The following is a 20,897-nucleotide window of genomic DNA, read 5'->3' on the forward strand; positions in this document are numbered from 1 at the left end:
AACCAAAGTCTACGGATGTATATTCCATACAAAAATCATATGCACATCGGCACCAAGAGGGCTTAATCTTCTTTTGAGGACTGTATTTTGCCCCCCCCAACCCCCTGAATTCTAATACCCCCCCTCCACTTGATTGAAGGGGAAACATTTTCTGGAGCTCAACCCCAGATAGCTCCGGCTGAAATTAAGCCCAATTGTAGGCAGTTGCATCAAATTCCTCAAGTTAAATTTCCCCATAGCTCACACTGATGTACGTCACAAACCAAGGGCAAATGTGAATTTGACGCAACCGGCCGCTGATCAATAAGTGATAGCTACTTGTTCTACAAAGTAGTGTTTTTGTTTTAAACATTTGGCTAAACAGCTAAACATACACATAATGAGTACAAATATAAAACCAATCGACCTTTCCCTCTGCCCGCCCCCAAAATATTCTCAAGCGTGTGAGGTTGGCTTAGTGCTTGTCAGCAAAGTGAGCCCAGTTTATATTCTTGGTTCTTTCGGTAAAGTCACGTAGAAGGGAAACAATAAAATAATAAAATATAAATCAATTAAATTCTCACGACGTTTCGACTGCAACACAATCATCAGGTGTGAAAACCACAGCAAGAAAATGTGGCGGTTTTAACAAAACCGCCACATTTTTCAAACTTTCTTGCTATGCTTTTCACACCTGATGATTGCTTGTGTTGCAGTCAAAACGTCGTGAGAATGTTGTTTTATATTTTTATTATTTCCCTTCTACGTGACTTTACCGAAAGAACCAAGAATATGAATCCCTGCAAGTCACGAAAGCTTTAATTCAAAATTTGAGCCCAGTTTGTGAACATGGTGTCTCAGTGAGGTCTGTAGTTGGTGCCTGCTGTCCACTGCGCTCAAGCTAACAGACACCTCTGAAATGCCAGTCAAGTTATCCGTTGAAGCAAGAGATTACAACACCACTGGAAGACGGCGAGTGGCGAAATAAACTTAAATGTATTTTAAAAGGTCAAAATGCCTTCGCGAACGAACATTACGAATGACATCAAAAGTGGAAAACCTGTTCAAAACCCATCCGATGACGCTACCATTTTGCGTATATTTAAGTTTACGTCACGGCTCGCTTTCTTACAGTGGAGCTGTACGTCTCTTGCAGTGAGGGCTCTCTGCACATTCTACATTCCGCGTGATAGCTTGTCCGGCATATATGGGAAAGCGTCTGACAGCTTGACCCGCAGATCCGCTGCCCTGGGTTTGTACACGCGCCTCAGCGCTGTATCCTCATGGCCAGCTTGCACGCCACGGCCGAGATGAGCGCAGCCCCACGCCCATTGCCTTCCTCCGACTGCAGGAAGGTGACGTCGCACTTGGGCGCCAGCTGCTTCATCGTAGTCGCAATTTGATGCTTGAACCTGCACCGCGAACACACCCGCAGCAGTTGGATGAAATTAGAGCTGAGAGTATTAAGTCGATTAATCGACTCGGCTTCGAACGTTATAGTCGACAGACTACTTTTACTGGTAGGAACCTCCTGGTTACTACACCAGCAGCCCACAGGGGATTATTGTTGTGTCCGTCCGTCCGTCGTGCATCCAAACATGGGAGGGGTGGGGCTGGGTGGAGAGGGGAGGGTGGGGAGGGGAGGCTGGGTGAGGAGGGTGGGGAGGGGCTGGGTGAGGATGGGCTGGGTGGGCAGGGTGAGGCTGGGTGGGGGAGGGGTGGGGCTGGGTGGGGTGGGGCTGGTCACCCCGTGGTGCCCTTATAAAACTCAACGTGTAACCTACTCACGCCGGCTTGTGCCCGCCCTCACAGTCGGCCATATTTGTGGAATACACCACGTGGTGCCGCCGTTGTTGACCCTGGCCACTGACCGAGCAACCAAACGTTCCTACCAGCTCCCTCCGCAGGAGAATGTGGTTTTTTTTGCGCTTGTTTATTTGGGCCACGCTTGTGAGTGGCGCGCTGATTATGATGATGACGACATTGTGAAACCACCCCGTCCAGTGATGCACACAACAGCAGTAAGACGCTTCTTGAGCATGGACAGGGAGTCAACATCACGGATCGCATGTGGTGAAGTATTTCCGGACAACTGGGGCAACGGAGAAGAAATGAGTGACCTCTCACTGAGGCGAAGCTGACTGGGGGCTTCTGGCAGAGTGCCTTGGTTGCTGCCGGAATCGAAGAGCACGTGAAGGGGGGTAGATCGAAACAGAGAAGTGGGAAAATACACAGAAGTGATGATCGACGTTTACGCTGCAGATTCTAAAATACGACACTTGCTAAAAAAAGTGCCATTGAAATAGACGTGCGTGCGACAGAAGTCGACTGCTTCGTGGAATTGGGCGCGCCTGAAATCACAAGAGCGAGGGACCGGTGTGTACGAGCGAGCGAGCTGCTCTCATTCTCACTGCGGGTGCAGCTTGTACACGGAGCCGTCCACTCCTACGGTGATCTCGAGCTGCTCCAGGCTGCGGTTCTCGCGAATCTTGTTGACGACCGCAGCCATGCCCGCTGCACAGAGGGAGGCCGCGCGTCGCGACACCGCCTGGCAGGAGCGCCGTACCAGCCGGCATTCTGCCTCCGTAGGCTGCAGGCCCAGCCCCAGCAGCACGTTCAGCGTCTGCTTCATCTCCGCGCCGTCATCGCTGCTGGCGAAATAATCAAACGCGCCACACGACACGATTTGAGGCTCGCTGGTGTTCGCAGTTGTCGGCACTGTGTCACGGCCGTCGTTGGGATGCGCCGCTTTGTCGGTGGACGGTTAGTTTTCTATACTCTTTGGTTCTATTGGGTAAGGTCACGTAGGTAAAAAAATAAAATACCTTACGTGACTTTACCCAATAGAACCAAAGAGTATGGATCCTAGCAGTCACGAAAGCTTTAAATCTAGAATTCAGTTGTTTTCTCTTTAACACCTGCTCAGGGTTATATTATAAAGATCAAGTTGCAGCCCTGACGTTGCTTGCCAACTCCACCGTTCGCGGAAGCACTTCCCAAACTCGAGGGAGGTGTAAATAATCCGTTCTGTATGGAATTATGACCAAGCCTTATGAGCTGTACCCACCATACATGCACCGCCGATAAACTGCGTTGTATCAATTTATATTGCCGATTGGGGATTTAAGAAACTTTCCCATTGTTACAACTACCGTGAAGGTGAGCTAACGATTGCATCATGGCAGCATCCTTATTTGAGGCTATTTTAAGCACTACGGTATATTGTCTGGGCCAGTGTCCGGGTGACTCGGAGGTCAGAGCGCTGAGCTGGCCCTGTTAATAACCTGGATTTGAATTCAGGCAGCCAGCCGCCTGTGATTACCAAGTTCTATCGTGTCCTAAGTTGATGGTATCAGCCCATTCACCAGTGACTACAAAAAAACCGATCACATTACATTTGGTTCTGTACTTAATGTGGCTAAAGCCAGGTCTGAGAATTAAATATAGACGTTTACTCTCATGTGATGAGCATTACTCTCATGGCAAAGCGATTGGAAACATGCTGCCCTCTATCTACTTGGCTTACCAAGTCTCATAACAACATCAGAAGTAGTTCTGAAATATGCACTTTTGTAGGCCATTCGCTACACAAAGGGTTGTATTGTTCTCCGATTGTGCCGAATTTATACTTTGGCTTTACACCGATGATACAATTGAGAGAAATTAGCCTAGCAAGAATGCTGTGAGGTGATGGTGGTAGAGCCCATTGAAATGGCATTACTCACCTCTCGATTTGGGACACATATTTGGTTTCAAACTTAAAGTGCGTCTGCAGCTTCTCCGAGGCCTTTCCTCCGAAAAGCAGCCCCTGGTTGGTGAGCTTCATGACCAGCAGCCTCACCAACTCGCCCATGTACTTTCCAGATATTATCTTTTCAAACCTGGGAAAAATGAAAGGCAGAGCTCATTAAATATTTGAGAAGCTCTCATAAACGCAGGGTACAAAGTATAGGTGGGCACTGCTGTCACACCGCTATCATGTTTTAACATGTGTTAACATTGCACAAGTGTGATAAATTCCATGTCATTGAGCAATTATGTTAACTGAGTGCATTTTACACTTTGGATCCAGCATGTTTTCTAAATTATTTTCTCGAATCATCGTTAGTGGATGTTATACTGATCGTGTTTTGCAATACTGATGTCATCATAAATCGAAAGGAGACTTTTAAACTCCGAACTTTCACTACCTTAAGTAGACAATGTTAAATTCTTATTTAAAGCTTTCGTGACTGCAGGGATTCATATTCTTGGTACTTTCGGTAAAGTCACGTAGAAGGGAAACAATAAAATAATAAAAATATAAAACAATAATATTCTCACGACGTTTCGACTGCAACATAAGCAATCATCATCAGGTGTGAAAACCACAGCAAGACAATTTGAAAAAAGTGGCGGTTTCTTTTTTAACATTAGCACCACGGAGAGCGATTTGGCAGTTATTCAGATGGACGAGTCCATCTATGTTCGGAAAAGAGGAGGGGGGAGACGAAAATAATGGATGTTAGTTGCCTATACTCAATCTTTATTGCTCCAAAAATAGTCAAAAGACAATCAATAAGCACAGGTTTTTAACAAATATTCAGTGATATACATTCCACACAAATATTTAACCACTTGTCACCCAATGTATTTCACTGTTATGATAATAATTGAGTACATCTGGTATTTGCGCCGATCTTATTGTGCAAGGATATTTCTGTGTTTGTGAGTGGCTCTGAGGCTTGTACATTTCCACTGTAATTTTTTTTATTAAAAATTCTCAATAGTAGCCATTGCTTGCAAGAGCTGCATCTAAGAAGAGGTTTAACCATTACGTACATATTGATCCATTAGTCCATGTGAGCTTCAGGCCATGTACTGTGCTGAGCACACCTAATCTCATTTACAATCGCCACTGATAAACATTATTATACCATAAAGAGATAACTCATTCAACCTAAAATAAAACAATTTATCTACATTTTGATTCAATGAATTGTCACAAATTGGTTGTCACGGTTTTATTCAACAATCAATTTGTTTGCCATTGTGGTGAATGTAGCACCCGTTATAGCTGCCCAGGGTCATGAAAAACATTTACCAACACATTTAAACTCTGATTAATAATTTATTTCACGCTCGATTAGATGCGTGTGTCTTGATTGCAAGATTCGATTTTTATAGAAACGATAGATATATTGCTCTGCAGCCAAATTTATATAATAGAGTGCTGCGGTGGAAATGTTAACTCCCTTACCTGGTAGGTTCGACCCCGATCCTAAAGCCTGTATATTTGGAGTTTGCGTGTTCTCTCTGTAGTCTCGTGGATTTTTCTCCGGGCCCTTTGATATTTCCCTCCACATTTACAAACGTGTGTTTGGAGTATTTGGCTGCTATACATTTTCATACGATCAGCCACTCCGTTGAGCTATCATTTGTGGCTAGGTCGCTTATGAAAAAAAGCTCTATATCTCAGTGGGCCTTACGTGGCCAAATAAAATATTGTTTAGTTTTAATTATAAATAGGTGGTTGGTGTGATCGCGATGACAAATGTTGCAGGCAATCACTCTATCACCTTTTCTCTTTAAGTTGCAGTACTTTTATAAGCTGAATTATATCGAACGCAACTCTAAAATGTTCACAACAACACCATAATCCCATTGAAGATACTTTGTGAATGTAACTTCAGGAAATTGAAGTTATACACTCAATTTACCAGATGGCAAAATATTGCAAGAAGCTTCCATTTGTAGTGGACAAATCACTTTATTTGTTAGGACCGAGCAGCTGCATTTGATGTTCGCTTGGAATTCAGTTCTGGGAACCATCTGCTGTTGTTTTTCAACCGCTCAATATACCGGGCTGTAAGTGCAGGTGATTGGCAAAAAAGCAAAATAAACAACGCAATTCCTTGCTGAGACGGCAATTAATCTTCTGTATGGTGGCCGATGATGATTTTAGATGCAAGTTTTATGCTTTATGTTGCAATATGTTCATATCTCTGGGTGATGGTATTTAACTTTCTGCCAAATGTAAAGTCCAGTCGATTACTTTTTGTGGAGTTTATGAAAATCAAAGCACGTTTTGAATATGTTAGCGTTTTAAGTGAAGTTTACAAGAATATGTTTTGTATGTTATGGAAATGTGCAAGAATATTTGTTGTTGTACAAAAGCAGGTCAAACGTATTGACGTTTATATGGGGCTGCGTTTCAGTGATTAGCGCACTCAGCAATGAACTTAGCAACCTGAGCTCAATTCCCGGCCACGGTTAACATCAGTGGTGTGTGATAACTCAACTGTTATTGGGCTGCTTCCTTCAACCTGCACTGGCAAGTGTGGTGAAGTATAGTCAAATAAACCCCATGACTGCATGGTATGGGAAGACTTTCATCCAGCAGCGGATTGCAGTATTTTTTTATTTTATGTCAATGTTAATGCCAATCTGATCATCACCTTCATTTCAGGATCAAGTAACCTAAAATTACTGCATGTTATACTTTTTGCTTTGAGAGCTTCAACACACCCCTGAAACCGATGGCGGAGCCAGGATTTTCAGGTAGGGGGGCAACCCCTCCAGCAATGAAAAATGCTAGGAGTTGTTAGTAAGTAAGGACTTACACAGCCATCGATCGAGGGTCGAATTCGAACCGTGTGTGATCGGCATCCCGCTCGCTGAAGGTGTTTGCCTTCAGGGAAGTCGTATATTGTATACGCAACTGCGCACAATTCTGAGTCACTTATAACTGCTTTGCTGTTACTTATTGGCAATTATGGACTCAGACTATTGTCCTATCATCTCATAGAGTCCCTGACGCATAATAATATGCTACACAGTGGCAGTGGGGGTCGCAAAATGCCGATTTATTAGTAATGTTGTGACTGTACTCGTCACTGTACGGTGATGGGGCTTGCAAAGCCACGGCCGTGTTGTCATTACCGGGAGCCCGGGTTACGGGATGTAGTACCAGCCCTAGCGGGGCTTGGGTGAGCGCTGGTCAGCGCGGACGCACCACGTACAGTGTGCGGTGCGGGCTCCCGGTGAGGGAGCGAGAGGGAGCGTCAGCCAGCCAGGGTTACGTTGGGGCATGATACGCGGGTTGACCTGCTGTCACGTGACCGGATGATATTGGAGGGGGGCCACCGGTGGACGGGGGCCGTGGGGCGGTCACGTGGTCTAAAGGAGCTCTTGGGAACCTTCGAGAAAGAGCTCGAGAGACCTGGAAGGTAGGGGGGGGAGACGAAGGGCGGAGCCAGCCCCAGCCCGGGAGCTTATAACGAGGGCTCCGTGAGGAGCTCGGGGTCCTTCGTGTGCTGGTGTTACAAAGATCCACGTCGGGGAGAAGAAGTCTCTAGCCACGCGGTCCGGGACCCAGCTCGTGGTCCGGACTGGGATAGTGAACAGTGTCTAGTTCTGCCGTAGCGTGGTTAGATGGGCATTCGAGACCCGAGTTTAGATTGTGGTGTGTTAATGTATAATAAATGGTGTTGCTCCCAAGATAACGTCTGCGACTCAGTTGGACTCACTACACTAATAAACCCCAATGATCCGATCGAAATTAGGGATTTCGATCGGATCATTGAGGGGGCACGTGCCACCCTACCCCCCCCCCCCCCCCCCCACTGGCTCCGCAAGTGCCTGAAACGAATGGAGCTAAACTGCGTTTCACATGTTACTCCTTTACATACATTTTGAACAGGCCATTTAATAATTGGTTATAAATCATCATGAGCCGTGATCCACTGCTGGATAAAGACTTCCCCTGAGCCGTCGCTGGCAATAAATTACGGCATTTTTAAAGCTGAAATCTCATTCAGATAGCACCAAAAAAGCCACGGTCCTCCAATTAACCACACCTGAAGTCTACAGGTCTTGAATGTTTCGACACTTGTGGTTACGAGCAGCAGCTTCTCCATTGCCCTAACTCTCCCAAACCCTCGTCAGTTACTGGCGGCTCGGTGGTGCTATAGGCTCTCACAGCTGCTGGCCGCGGTTGTTTGAGGTCTCGTCCACCTTGCGGTCGTACTCCAGGCGCAGGTCCTCGAGTTCGCCGCTGTCCCCGAAGGCCCCCCACTCCATGTTGATGCACATGCGGCCCTCGTCCCCCTCCACCAGATCCACGTTGCGCATCTCCTCCATGTAGCACGTGTTGCACCCCGTGCCTGCACGCGCTCGCATGCAGGCACGCGCCACTGCGGTAAGTTTTATGGGGGTGGCGGGGAGGCCTTGGATAGTTTCAGGGACCCCTTGCTGTGCAATTCAATTCCTTCCGTTTGCTGTTTTTACCGCCACCCATGCCACGTGACAAACATGATTTGGTGACTAATCATGGTTATTTCAGATCTGCTTTTTAAAACGTGATATGCCCCTGTACTGGTCCCCTTCCGTTGTAATGTGCACTGATGCCTCCTTTATTGAGGGCGATATTGGCATGTAAAACAAATATTGGTTGATGGTATACAATTATGAAGCTAAATCACCATCACCCAGAGATATGATTCTACCACTCTCAGCCTCTGTTTCTGCGAAGAAGGCATATTGCCTAAAGCGCTGCCTGTTATATATCTGTTTTATTAGATTTTATAACAATATGTTTTATTTAAAGCTTTCGTAACTGCAGGGATTCATATTCTTGGTTCTTTCGGTAAAGTCACGTAGAAGGGAAACAATAAAATAATAAAAATATAAAACAATAAAATTATCACGACGTTTCGACTGCAACACAAGCAATCATCATCAGGTGTGAAAACCACAGCAAGAAAATTTGAAAAAAGTGGCGTTTTTTTAACGTTAGCACCACGGAGAGCGATTTGGCAGTTATTCAGATGGACGAGTCCATCTATGTTCGGAAAAGAGGAGGGGGGAGACGAAAATAATGGATGCGGTCTAAAAGCCTCCGTAAGCGTGAACAATCAATTAAGACCCGAAATGGTTTATCAAATCCTTCCAATGATTGCTAAGCCAGAATCCATCTTCTCGGTTGAAATTGTCTCTGTGTTTGTATATGTGGATAGCCTCATGAACGAATCTCTCATGGTAGCCAGATGGCTTGCAGAGAACCTCTGTTTCGGAGAAGTCAATGTCATGTCAGCCTACTGAATTATAACAGTGATCTGCCATGGCCGAGGTGTTGGTCCTACCGCATTTTAGGTCTGCTTTGTGTTCACGGATGCGGTCCGAGACATGTCGTTTGGTTTCTCCAATGTAACTACTGCCACAGAGGCAACTTAGTTTGTAGACGCCAGGGTACTGTATGTCCGGAATCACATCTTTTACAGATGGAACCAGATCACGGATTTTATGTAATGTGTTGAATCGGACCTGGATCTTGTGTTTATTCAAGATTTTGTAGATCTTTTTTTGTGATCCCCGCAATGTAGGGTAAAGTGATGTTCCATGATGACAGTGGCATTACCCTTGTCGGCTTAGAGGATGACAATGTCATCCCTCTTTTTTAAATTTATATAATTAAAAACGCTCATCTTTGCTGAGGTTGCTAGCTGGCATTTTAGTGTTCGTCCCATCGTCTCTACTATCAACTCCCCCACCTACAAACTGGCTCGTTTTCTGTCTGAAATCCTGCGGCCTTTCACTGGAAAAAAACACCTCTGCGGTACAAAATTCTACTCACTGGTATTGACAATCAAGGGTATTTCCCTGTCCCCAGACGACCTGCTTGTCAGTTTTTATGTCGTTTCCTTATTCACCAAAGTTCCTGTACCTGACACCATCGCAATCATTGAAGACTTGGTTCATCAAGGACAAAACACTGAGGTACGCCCCCTGGTGAGACACTGCTTAACCAATACATACTTCACTTGGAATGGAACTTTCTACAAACAAACTGAGGGCACCCCAATGGGCTCCCCCCTATCTCCGGTTGTAGCCAACATTTTCATGGAGAAATTTGAAACTGACGCCATCCAGACTGCCACTCTGCGCCCAACCTTATGGAAGAGGTACGTGGATGGCACTTTTGTCATCTGGCCACATGGCCGGCCTGCTCTAGACCAATTCCTCGACCACATCAATTCCATACACCCAGCCATCAGATTTACCATGGAAGTCGAAAAAGATGGCAAGCTACCTTTTTTGGATTTCCTAATAAAAAAGAGACCTGATGGTTCAATGAGCCACTCTGTCTAGAGGAAAGCTACCCATACAGATGCTTACCTGAAACCGAATTCCCACCACCATCCATCCCAGAAGAATTCCCTCATCAAGACTCTGCACCATAGAGCCCAATGCATATCTGACCAGGAACACATAGTCAGTGAACTCAAGCACGTACACCAAGCTCTTAAGGCTAATGGTTACTCCGACTACACAATCTGCAAAGCTATCACTCCAACCATGAAGAAGAACGCTCTTGAGGAGCCTTTCAAAGCCATCACTTTACCCTACATTGCGGGGATCACAAAAAAGATCTCCAAAATCTTGAATAAACACAGGATCCAGGTCCGATTCAACACATTACATAATATCCGTGATCTGGTTCCGTCTGTAAAAGATTTGATTCCGGACATACAGTACTCTGGCGTCTACAAACTAAGTTGCCTCTATGGTAGTAGTTACATTGGAGAAACCAAACGACATGTCTCGGACCGCATCCGTGAACACAAAGCAGACCTAAAACGTGGTAGGACCAACACCTCGGCCATGGCAGATCACTGTTATAATTCAGTAGGCTCACATGACATTGAATTCTCCAAGACAGAGGTTCTCTGCAAGCCATCTGGCTACCATGTGAGATTCGTTCATGAGGCTATCCACATATACAAACACAGAGACAATTTCAACCGAGAAGATGGATTCTGGCTTAGCAATCATTGGAAGGATTTGATAAACCATTTCCGGTCTTATTTGATTGTTCACGCTTACGGTGGCTTTCAGACCGCATCCATTATTTTCGTCTCCCCCCTCCTCTTTTCCGAACATAGATGAACTCGTCCATCTGAATAACTGCCAAATCGCTCTCCGTGGTGCTAACATAAAAAAACGCCACTTTTTTCAAATTTTCTTGCCGTGGTTTTCACACCTGAAAATGATTGCTTGTGTTGCAGTCGAAACGTCGTGATAATTTTATTGTTTTATATTTGTATTATTTTATTGTTTCCCTTCTACGTGACTTTACCGAAAGAAGCACGAATATAACAGTATTATTGGCACATAACATACGGTGACCGTATGGCTCTCATGATCAAATTACTGCTACCGTATTGCATTTCAATCATATAGCTGCATATATGGCTCTCATGATCAAATTCCTGCTACCGTATTGCATTTCAATCATATAGCTGCATATATGGAATATGGGGCCCTAGGCTGTGACCCCTAAAGCCCATGCATGCACGCACGCACATGGACACCGTCAACCGAGGGCAGCAAGGCTGCGTGTTAATGGCCCTACGTAGGCTCTGGTTCATTGTGACTGGCACGAGTGCAGGTGGAGCGTTTGAATTGCTGGCGGTTTTACACGCAGAAGGGTTCGTAGGTGGAGATGCAGCCAAGCAATTTTTTTTCTGCTCACATCACTGCTGCAAGAAGGGCTTCCATTTGAGTTAGCTCTAGAGTTAGCTCTAGTGGGAGCCCTTCTCGAGCGTATTTTGGCCTACTCTTCCACGCTGATCAGACGTCTTGCAATAGGCAGGAGTACCCACACTTTACGCCAACAAGCTCGTCATGCTCCTTGACTAACAGTTTAGTAATTTTTACACGCTTTTATTTAACTCACTCCGTCTGTTGTCGCATCCTCAAAAAATCTTGTAACTCAATTTTAACCCACTTCCCAATGTGCTATCGACTGAAAACTTGGTATACTTATGTCATACTGATGACAAGACTATATTCTTTAATTAATAATGATAAACATATATTTTTTTTACATTTTACACGCTTTTATTTAACTCACTCTGTCTGTTGTCATACCCTCAAATCTTGTAACTCAATTTCAACCGTCTTCCCAATGTGGTATCAACTGCAAAATTGGTATACGTATGTCATACTGATGCCAATACTATATTCTATCATTAAAAATTTTAAAAATATATTTTTAAACAATTTTTCTTACGGGTCTAATTGTCCACGCTCAACTCACGTTGGCTGTGATTGGCCACGGTCAACTTACGTTATGGCAAGCCTCGGGGCCACTTCCTGGAGTCGTGGAGTTCTGCCATTACTCGTACGGTACATTTCATTAAAGCGTGTTTAAAAAGAAGTATTTTTAAATATTATTTTTTACTGCTGGGTTGATAGAAGTGAGACAGCAACTTTGGATTGTAGTTACTCGGTGATTAATATGACACGAGTAAATGTGAATGTTAGTTCAAATACGTATAACCCATTTAAAAACAAAAATTTGCTTTGGAAAGATACTAACTGATAATAAAGATGGGCCGATAACATCTACCTCGGTACTTGAATTGTTATTAACTGCCTAATCACGTACATCTGTAAAGGTGCAGGGGTCATGGTCATCTTACCCACAATCATTCCAATCTCCGTGTTGTGGTCCTCATAGTAGCACGAGATCATGGTCGCGACCGTGTCATTCACCATGGCCACCACGTCCATATCAAAGTCCTGGCCAGGAGTACAATTATTCACATTTATTCACATTGGCCCTCCTCAACCCTGCATCGGGACCTCATTTTAAAATTAAGTGGGAAGGGGGGTGTATAACAATAACTTAGGGGGGTTACAACACAGTCAATGTTAAATTAACTTTAAACGAATAATAAATGCTGAAGAGAATGATTAACTAATATTTTTTGTATAGATGATACCGTGTCAGCAGTGGTACACAAGCACAACAAATATCTCAACACGTTCGTTAGCAACACTGCCTTGACAAAAAAAGGATATAAAGGTGACGTTTCGGGCATTGGGCCTTCTTTACAGCACAAAGACAGGCCAGAGGTAAAGTCACTCTTAAGGGCTGGGCTCAATCAATTGAATCAATCTTTATTTTTGTGTGCCAATATTGCCCTCAATAAAGCCGTCATCGGTGCACATTGCAGAGGAACGGGAACGGTGCAGGTGCATGGAGCAATTCAATGCGCCGTTGTTTATCTGTGCAGACTTTTACCCCTCGTCGCTTGATTGCCTCTCGAAGCAGTTCCACCACATTGTTGCCCTCCGCTCCTGTTGCCGTAAACCCTTTTGTCCAGTTTATAAGGATTCCCTGCAACAACAACAAAAACAGCATCTTCAACTGATGTTCAACACGGTCGCTTTGAGTATTGCAAGTTTCAGTTGTACGTACGGACGTAGAACGCCTTTCGCACCGTACGTAGGCAACCGTGCTAATCGGAGGTGCATGGCAGGTTTTGCCTGTGGTAGGCTCACCTTGTCCAGGTCCACGTGTTTAACTGGGAAGGAGAAGGTGAAGCCCAGAGGTAGCTTCTTGTGCTTCATGTTGAGTTTGTCCAGGTAGTTGGCAATGCACTCTGCTATGTAGTCAAACAACTGTGGAATACCAAGCGAGTAACACAAACGCATTGTCTTCCACAGGGCATAGCAGTGGACAGCTCGTGACCACCCTCGGTACCTTACCGTACTTCCTGATTGGTTATGTTGTGACTATTCACACAATGGAGGGATGGAGGTGCGACGCTCACAAAAGCGTGGGGAGCACAGATGGTACATCTGCCAGCCATCTCAGTGAGTTAACCCAAAACACTTTTAACACCTCACCAGGTCTCAAAGTGTACCTAGCCTGGCAAAAGTGCTGTAGGTGATCTAATTGTGAAATTGTTATTATTTTGTTATTGTAATTTTTTTTAATTATTTGTTCTATCTACGTAGCTTTACCGAAAGACCCAAAGAATATGATCACTAAATGGTGAATGACGACTGTTTTTTATATTCTTGGTTCTTTCGGTAAAGTCACTTAGAAGGGAAATGATAAAATTATAAAAATATAAAACAAAATTCTCACGACGTTTCGACTGCAACACAAGCAATCATTATCAGGTGTGAAAACCACAGCAAGAAATGTTCTTGAAGGAGAAGGTGAAGCCCACAGCAAGAACATTTTCTTGCTGTGGTTTTCACACCTGATGATGATTGCTTGTGTTGCAGTCGAAACGTCGTGATAATTTTATTGTTTTATATTTTTATTATTGTATTGTTTCCCTTCTACGTGACTTTAGGAAAGAACCAAGAATATGAATCCCTGCAGTCACGAAAGCTTTAAATCAAGACGACTGTTTTGTTGTTGTGTTTCCAGTATCCAGCACATATTTGTTGTGTTTGTTTCCAGTATGGGTGTGTCAGTGGGTTATTGTATCGGTGATCATGAGCACTAACAGTGGCATATACCTGAACCGGTCCTGGGTCTCCTCCAGGTCGACTCAGCCTCAAATGAGTAGCTGGTGCAGTGTATAAAACATCAGCACTGGGGAGACAAAGGCGGCTGAGCATGGTGGTGGCCACACACCCCCTCGTGTACCGTGCAGGCTCACACAAGCGCTCGCTAACAGCATTTTACCCAACAGTCTGCTAAAGGCTATACGGGGGATCTTTATCTTGCATTAGCAATGCCACCCAGCCAGCCACGCAATCTCAGTATATCTCCATAATGTTTAATGTGAAAACTGATGCTAGTTCTTCAGAGGTAAAATTTGCATTGTGTTCATGTTAACCGTGGTATTATCTTTACTCCATCATTATGTAATCACTTATGGTCTTGTTTACATGCGATTCAGGAAAAGACAACGGGGTTTTGTCAGCTGTGTGCTGTCCGTTTTCCCTGTAGGTCGATCTCCGTGTAAACTGCACAAACCATTTCACGCATCATTTAATATGTTGACACAGGAACAAGCACATTTGGCTCGTGAGACTTCTGTTCCCTTAACTGAACTGCTCACGCGACATTAGGCAAAACAAAGCTTGCCTGTGGAGATGGAGAGTGTGTGGTGCATGTGTCGGGTTATGAGTGGAAATATTTTTTAAAGGACTAAAAGGATACATGAGCAGAACCCCATTCTGTCTTCACATCATGCTACTATAAAATATATATGCTTTGAGTTTCCAGGCTGGCTGCTGACTAGGCTCATCTCCACCCTAACAATAACGCTCTTGTTACTGGCTGGGGGCCGTTGCCACCGAAACTAGCTGGGTAACTGGCTAAATGCTATTTTGCATGTAATAAATAAGTATTGCATTGAAACGATGGAAGCAGTTCTAAAGTCGTAATAATAGATGGCGACATTGAAGAGGTGAGAGTAACTAATACAGAAGACTGACACGGTTAAGTTAAAATTGATCTCACTCTTCAATTTGCGCTCCTATTAATGCAATTCTTTTTTCCAGAATATTATTTTAAAGCTGTAGAATATAAAGCAAAAACTTCAATACATACTATATTGCTATTTTATTATTACATAACAACGCAGATTACTTTTAGTGTTCCAAGTACATTGATTGTGAGAAGATTGTGCAAATGACAAATATCTCTTATTTTCCACTGCACAGCAATGGGTTCTCTAGATGTATAAATAAATACATAAACGGAACTCCTTCCCAGAACAATTTTATCAAGCAGCATTTGTTTCCACAAGCAAACTCTCGATGCATTATACAGGTTTTTTTTGGGGTTGGATGGCATAAATATATAAATGTGTCGTTATACCCGCCGCCACCCGACAGCCAATGAGTAAGGTTTGTCACGTAAACAGAACATGCCAATTCGTTACTAGTGTAATGGCCGGGAGTAGTAATTACTGTCATGGCTGCATGACATTATGCCTTATTATAAGGGGGGCGTATCTGGGGTAAAGGTGAAAGGCGGAGTCAGTCGAGAAGCTCCGGGAACCAGCTCGAATGTTCTGGAAAGGGGGCGTGGCCAGAGGTGGAGCTTGGCCGCGCCGGGACAGATATAAGAGGGACCGAACCAGAGGTTCGTGGCTGTTGCGGGTTCTAGGTCCTGGCTGCGTCGCTGCTCGCCATCATCTCTTCGTCTCCGACCAAGTGGCTGATATTCTGGAAGACTCCCTCCGTCGCCGTCATCACACTGGTCAAACAGCTTGCGTAGCGAAGCCGGAGATGGGGCTACGTGTTAGGATCGCCTTTGTGTAGCTGCGTTACACAATGTATTGCCCAGTGTGCTCTTAATAAATAAGAAGCCTTCTACTCGATGTGTCTCGGAAGTCGCTCACTACACTAGTACAGCACACTGGTGTGTTGGAGAGCGATGCCACAACATTTACAATCTGAGTACGACGTTTCGCCAGTGAGTACAACTAGCTTCATCAGGCGACAGCCAGATTTGTGGAGAAGTCCACCTGTTTCGTTTCTTAAATACTCTGGATGGTTATGATCTTCTGGGTCTCGTCAGCAAGAATCAGGGGTGCCACAGTGTCGAAATTTTATCTCCTTCGCGTGGTATGGAGGTCGTGGGTTCGATCCCGACCCTGACGCCTGTATATTTGGATAGTGCATGTTCTCCCCATAGTCACGTGCATTTTTCTCACGGTCCTCCAGTTTTCCCCTCCACATTTATAAACATGCGTTTAGAGTATTTGGCAGCTATCAATTTCCACCTGATAAGCCACCTCGTAAAGCTATATAATTTGTGACCAGGTCACTTCTGAAAAATACCTAATCGCTCAGTGTGCTTTACCTAGTAATTTGTTTTTATTGTGGTTTAATAGAATCCGGCAAATGCTGTTGGATTTACTGATGTTTTTGGCAAGAGCACTGAATATAAATTATGGGACTCCATTCAGGGCAAAAATCTAAAAGCAATACTTTACAGAAACCCGTTATGGCACGTTCACGACTGACCATCTCTGCAGTGCCCGTCATGACGTCCTCAGGGATGCAGTAGAGCTCATTCTTGGTCTCCACCCTCCACTCGCCCTCCTCGTTCTGTCCCACTTTCACGAGGATAACTCGGAAGTTTGTTCCACCCAGGTCCAGCGCTAAGAAGTCACCCACCTCTGCAAAGGAGGTTCACACCAGTGCCCGGTATGAGCCATATCCGTAGACACAGCAGGTACGGTACAGATACTGTTAATTGAAACAGGGAATAAAAAGGTGAACACGTAGGCTTTCGCGACCAGCATTATTCATAATAAAGGCTTTCGGGTTAGATCGCGTAAGTATAAATGTGTCGCAACCCTCCACCACCCAAAACGGCCAATCAATAAAAAATGTGTCACGTTATCAAAACGCCAATTAGTTACTCCTTCAGCCCACCGGTGTATTTGAAGAGTGAATCCACAACATTTAGAATTTGAGTACGATGTTTCGCTGGCAATTACATCCAGCATCTTTTGGGCGATTTGCCAGAATAGTGAAGCCATCCACCTGCTTCCCGTCTTAAATAGTGTAGGATGACGTCATCATTGTTGAACCCCATCACGTTTCGAGATCAGAGGCGGAGGTAGGGTATTGTAATTATATAATAGTTTAGTAATCAGGTAATTAGTATGTGATTCCTCTATAAGTAAAATAATTATAATATGCTTCCAGGCTGCGCTAAGTCTGTAGCTATCAGAGCGGTTAAAATTATTGGTATTTCTCTCAATTTCTATGGATTCTCGAATTAGTCTTGGCCAGTTATAATTAGTTTTGCATAACACTTCAACCTTATCAAAAGCTATTGAGTGTCCTTGTTGGCAAGAATGTTCTGCCACTGCTGACAGTTGTGTTTGAGATAATGTAATGATCTTTTGGTGTTCTTTTAGTCTTACGCTAATGTTACGTCCCGTCTGTCCAATATAGCATTTACCGCATTAGCAATTGATCCGATATACACCTCATTATGAGGGAATAAAAAGCATGCGAACGCACGGATTCTAAAACACTTTTTAACGTGCGTTTGTCCTTCGGAAGTAATTCATCAGCAATGATCGCATTACCTTCAAAGTTGTACAACGACATCGTCACTTGGCGCATGATGCGAAGGTGTCATGTGTGATGACGTCATCGGGAGGGGGAAGGTGACATGACATCATTGCCTTGGCCGGTAAGGCTTATCCTCCACACGCTGGAATTTATCTCCATATTTTGATCAACGTGGCTGGATTTCTCTAGCGAAAATGTCTAATAGCAACGCAACTTTATTCGAAGCCCTTCGTTTACACTGGATCTTCTTTATGACAGTTATCGTGTACCCCCATTACAGATCGACATACGAACAGACCGAATGTGTTCAATTAACTTTAAACCTCAGACGCAAATGCTTAAAATAAATAATTTACACAGCTCACCAGAGCCGTCAGGGGTGGAGCGGACGTAGGTGGGCAGCATTTTCACACTGGCTTCCTGGTGGGTCTCCAGCCGAAGCCCTCGCTCCATCTCCCTGCGCATCCTGTGCATCACCTCCTCCAGCTCCTGTTGGTCCAGCACAAACTCCAGCAGCAGCTGCTCCACCTGCTGCCCCGCACGCCCAGACAACAGACACACACACACACACCGTTGCAGCATTCGCAATCCACTTAAGCAACATCCGTGTGCTGTTGACTCCCTGCGCCTGTTTATGCTCATGCATTGAAGGAGAATCCCATTCATGGCACCGTCCAGCGACTATTGCTTTCGAGCGAACCCCCCCCCCCACCACCACCCCGTCAATCTACGCTTAGTGGGAGGTCGCTCTTTCTCCCCAGCTGGGCCCGATTGGCAAGTTATCTGTGCTCTTGACTCCCTGCCATCGTTCAAGTTCAGACTGAAGATCTTGTTGTTACTCTTCCTATGACTGACTGCCTCATTTCCCTTATTATAGATTTGCGCATTGTCTCTGTACCCGTGCATTGAGATTCAATTGTACTGAGATGATATATACATCTTTGAATTGTATGATTTAAACAAGCAATGAAAATGTTTTCAAAGGTCAAGAACCTCCCAAAAAGTTCTCAGAAATAGGACAGGGGCTGAAGATGTTTCCGTTGACTAATTTCCATTATTTTTTCATGTTATATTTTGAAGGCATAAGTTACCATCCAATGTATTTCAACAAATATATATTCTAATGTTCCTTTGAATATCCTTGATCGCAATGTATTCATAAACATAAAGGTATCACCATGAATGTGCAAAGCATTAACCATCTCAGAAGAACGTGACAAAGAAAGCTCTGAAGATTCGTTGAAGATACATGTGCTGCTGGATAAAGGCCTCACTCTACCATTGCCATACAACACAGTCTCACGATGCTACAACCAATATCTCTCCTGTGCAGAAGCCCGTCTCAATGATTCACCTGCATGGTGGTTGACCTCTCAGGCATGTTTTCTCCTTTGGATGTCATTCTATCACCAGCCTCGTCCATTAGCCACTCATGATGTATACTGCCTAAGCTACTTACTTTCCTTAATTTTCAATGTGAAGTCTACCGTTTGTGTTTGTTCCATGATCCATGTATTCCTCTTTCTGCACCAGTGTAAATCCAAACACACAAACTCTCCATACTTCTCTGTGCACTTTTAAGCTTTTTTCCCAATTTTATTTGTCATTGATGTGTCTAACCCATATGTCATAAGCATGTAATTTATATTGATTGCTCATAATTTCTTAGAGTGCACTAGCATGTTGCCATTTATTATCAAATTAAGTTTTACAAAAGTACTACATCCTACTCTCATTCACCCCTTAATCTCATTATTTTTTTATTTGGATCTGCCTTCGATATTTACCATAGATATGCATATCCTGCTGCGTTTAAGTTTATCGTGTGTATATTGTGCCAAGCTCTGTAGCCTTCTTCATTTTGTGAATAATATTCTTGTAGTTCACTTCCATTAGTTATTTGTAATAACTACATCATCAGCAATTCTGTAATGGTGCATCCTTTCTACACTTGTTTTTGCCTCCAATTTCTTCAATACAATTTTTTGAAAATATCTTCTACAGTTGATGTAAATAGCCATGAACATTGTTATCTCCTTGTCCGATTTATACGCTGCTACTTTATGCAATATATGGTGATGTGCCTCTTTCACATCAGTGTATATATTTAATTAAGGCTTGTGAGAGCTTGTGGTATGCACTTTTATAGCCTCAAAAAAGGCAGGCATGTTATTTGATGTTCGTTAGTTTTTTTTCCAGGGCCTGATTCATCTTATGTATTTGTCAACTCTCAGAAAACGTGATAAATACAGCTTGTTCTCTTGGTGGGTTGGCATCTAAATTGTCCATTATCCAGTTCTCTTGATATTCATGAACAATGTACCTATATATTTCAAGTACGAACTATGTACAAACTATAATATAACAAGCTTGGCAAATGCAAAAGTCTAAGCAAATCTGCCTACAAGTTGCCATATATGGTTGCGTATATTTTGTGTTAAACCCTAGGCGTAAACTTTTTATCACCTTGCAGTGATTGTAAAAAGATGTTGTAACGCCTCAGAGTGCAAAGGTAACAATACAAATATACGATTCTTTTAAAATAAAACGCATGCGCAGGTCTTACATCTATGATCGAATTCACTCTCAAATGTTATATGAAGGTGCACATTATTTGCTTTTGTTTGATTCCAACATTGCCTGTACAAAACAACAAAAATTTTCATCCTTAAGTGTATCTGCATATATATTTTGATTATAACCTTGCTGGCATTGCATTAAACGTACCTTCCTGTTTCAATATTAATTTTGTGGTTGTCATATATTCTACACATGTCCTTCCAAAGTTCTCTTAATGCGAAAGATGTAACATTGAAAAATTACCGTAGCATATTAAGTTATTTTGCACAAATTCACAGACAGAATCTCACCTCCGCCTCTTGCTCCATTGAAATTCTTCTATAATGATGGTCGTTTCCGATATATATAAAAAAACAAGATACTTCAATCAGGTAACTTTCGTGACTAAGGACATCCAGGCGCAATCATCTCCTTTAGCTTGCTGCCTCCACGTCCTGACACGCTTCGGCAAGGGTCTCACGCTGCAAGTGAAGAGTGTCACACGTGTTGCCCAACCCCTTTTG

The 20,897-nt window shown here is 43.7% G+C and overlaps 1 protein-coding gene across 1 annotated transcript; it reads right to left on the minus strand.

Moving 5' to 3' along the window:
• Positions 1-53: 53 nt before the first annotated feature.
• Positions 54-20,425, minus strand: GCK (glucokinase). Its single transcript, XM_032950718.2, has 9 exons — positions 18,180-20,425; positions 16,750-16,904; positions 13,309-13,428; positions 13,049-13,144; positions 12,444-12,543; positions 7,940-8,123; positions 3,705-3,860; positions 2,391-2,627; positions 54-1,391 (listed from the first exon to the last, which is right to left on the minus strand). The coding sequence occupies exons 1-9, from the start codon at positions 18,478-18,480 to the stop codon at positions 1,247-1,249; spliced, it is 1,494 nt and encodes a 497-aa protein (XP_032806609.2). The 5' UTR covers positions 18,481-20,425; the 3' UTR covers positions 54-1,246.
• Between the last annotated feature and the right edge of the window lie 472 nt (positions 20,426-20,897).

The sequence above is a fragment of the Petromyzon marinus genome, chromosome 9, assembly GCF_048934315.1.
Source record: "Petromyzon marinus isolate PM22_M1 ecotype Great Lakes invasive population chromosome 9, UKy_Petmar_22M1.pri1.0, whole genome shotgun sequence".
In the NCBI taxonomy this organism is placed as follows: domain Eukaryota; kingdom Metazoa; phylum Chordata; class Hyperoartia; order Petromyzontiformes; family Petromyzontidae; genus Petromyzon; species Petromyzon marinus.

What these genes read in the sequence shown, in the direction of transcription:
- GCK (XM_032950718.2), bottom strand. Translation starts at nt 18,480, where the DNA reads ATGAATGGGATTCTCCTTCAATGCATGAGCATAAACAGGCGCAGGGAG. An exon ending in AACACGTGGACCTGGACAAG is followed by an intron (nt 13,145 to 13,308) that starts GTGAGCCTACCA and finishes TTGTTGTTGCAG; the next exon opens with GGAATCCTTATAAACTGGAC. An exon ending in AGGCAATCAAGCGACGAGGG is followed by an intron (nt 12,544 to 13,048) that starts GTAAAAGTCTGC and finishes ACTCCTGGCCAG; the next exon opens with GACTTTGATATGGACGTGGT.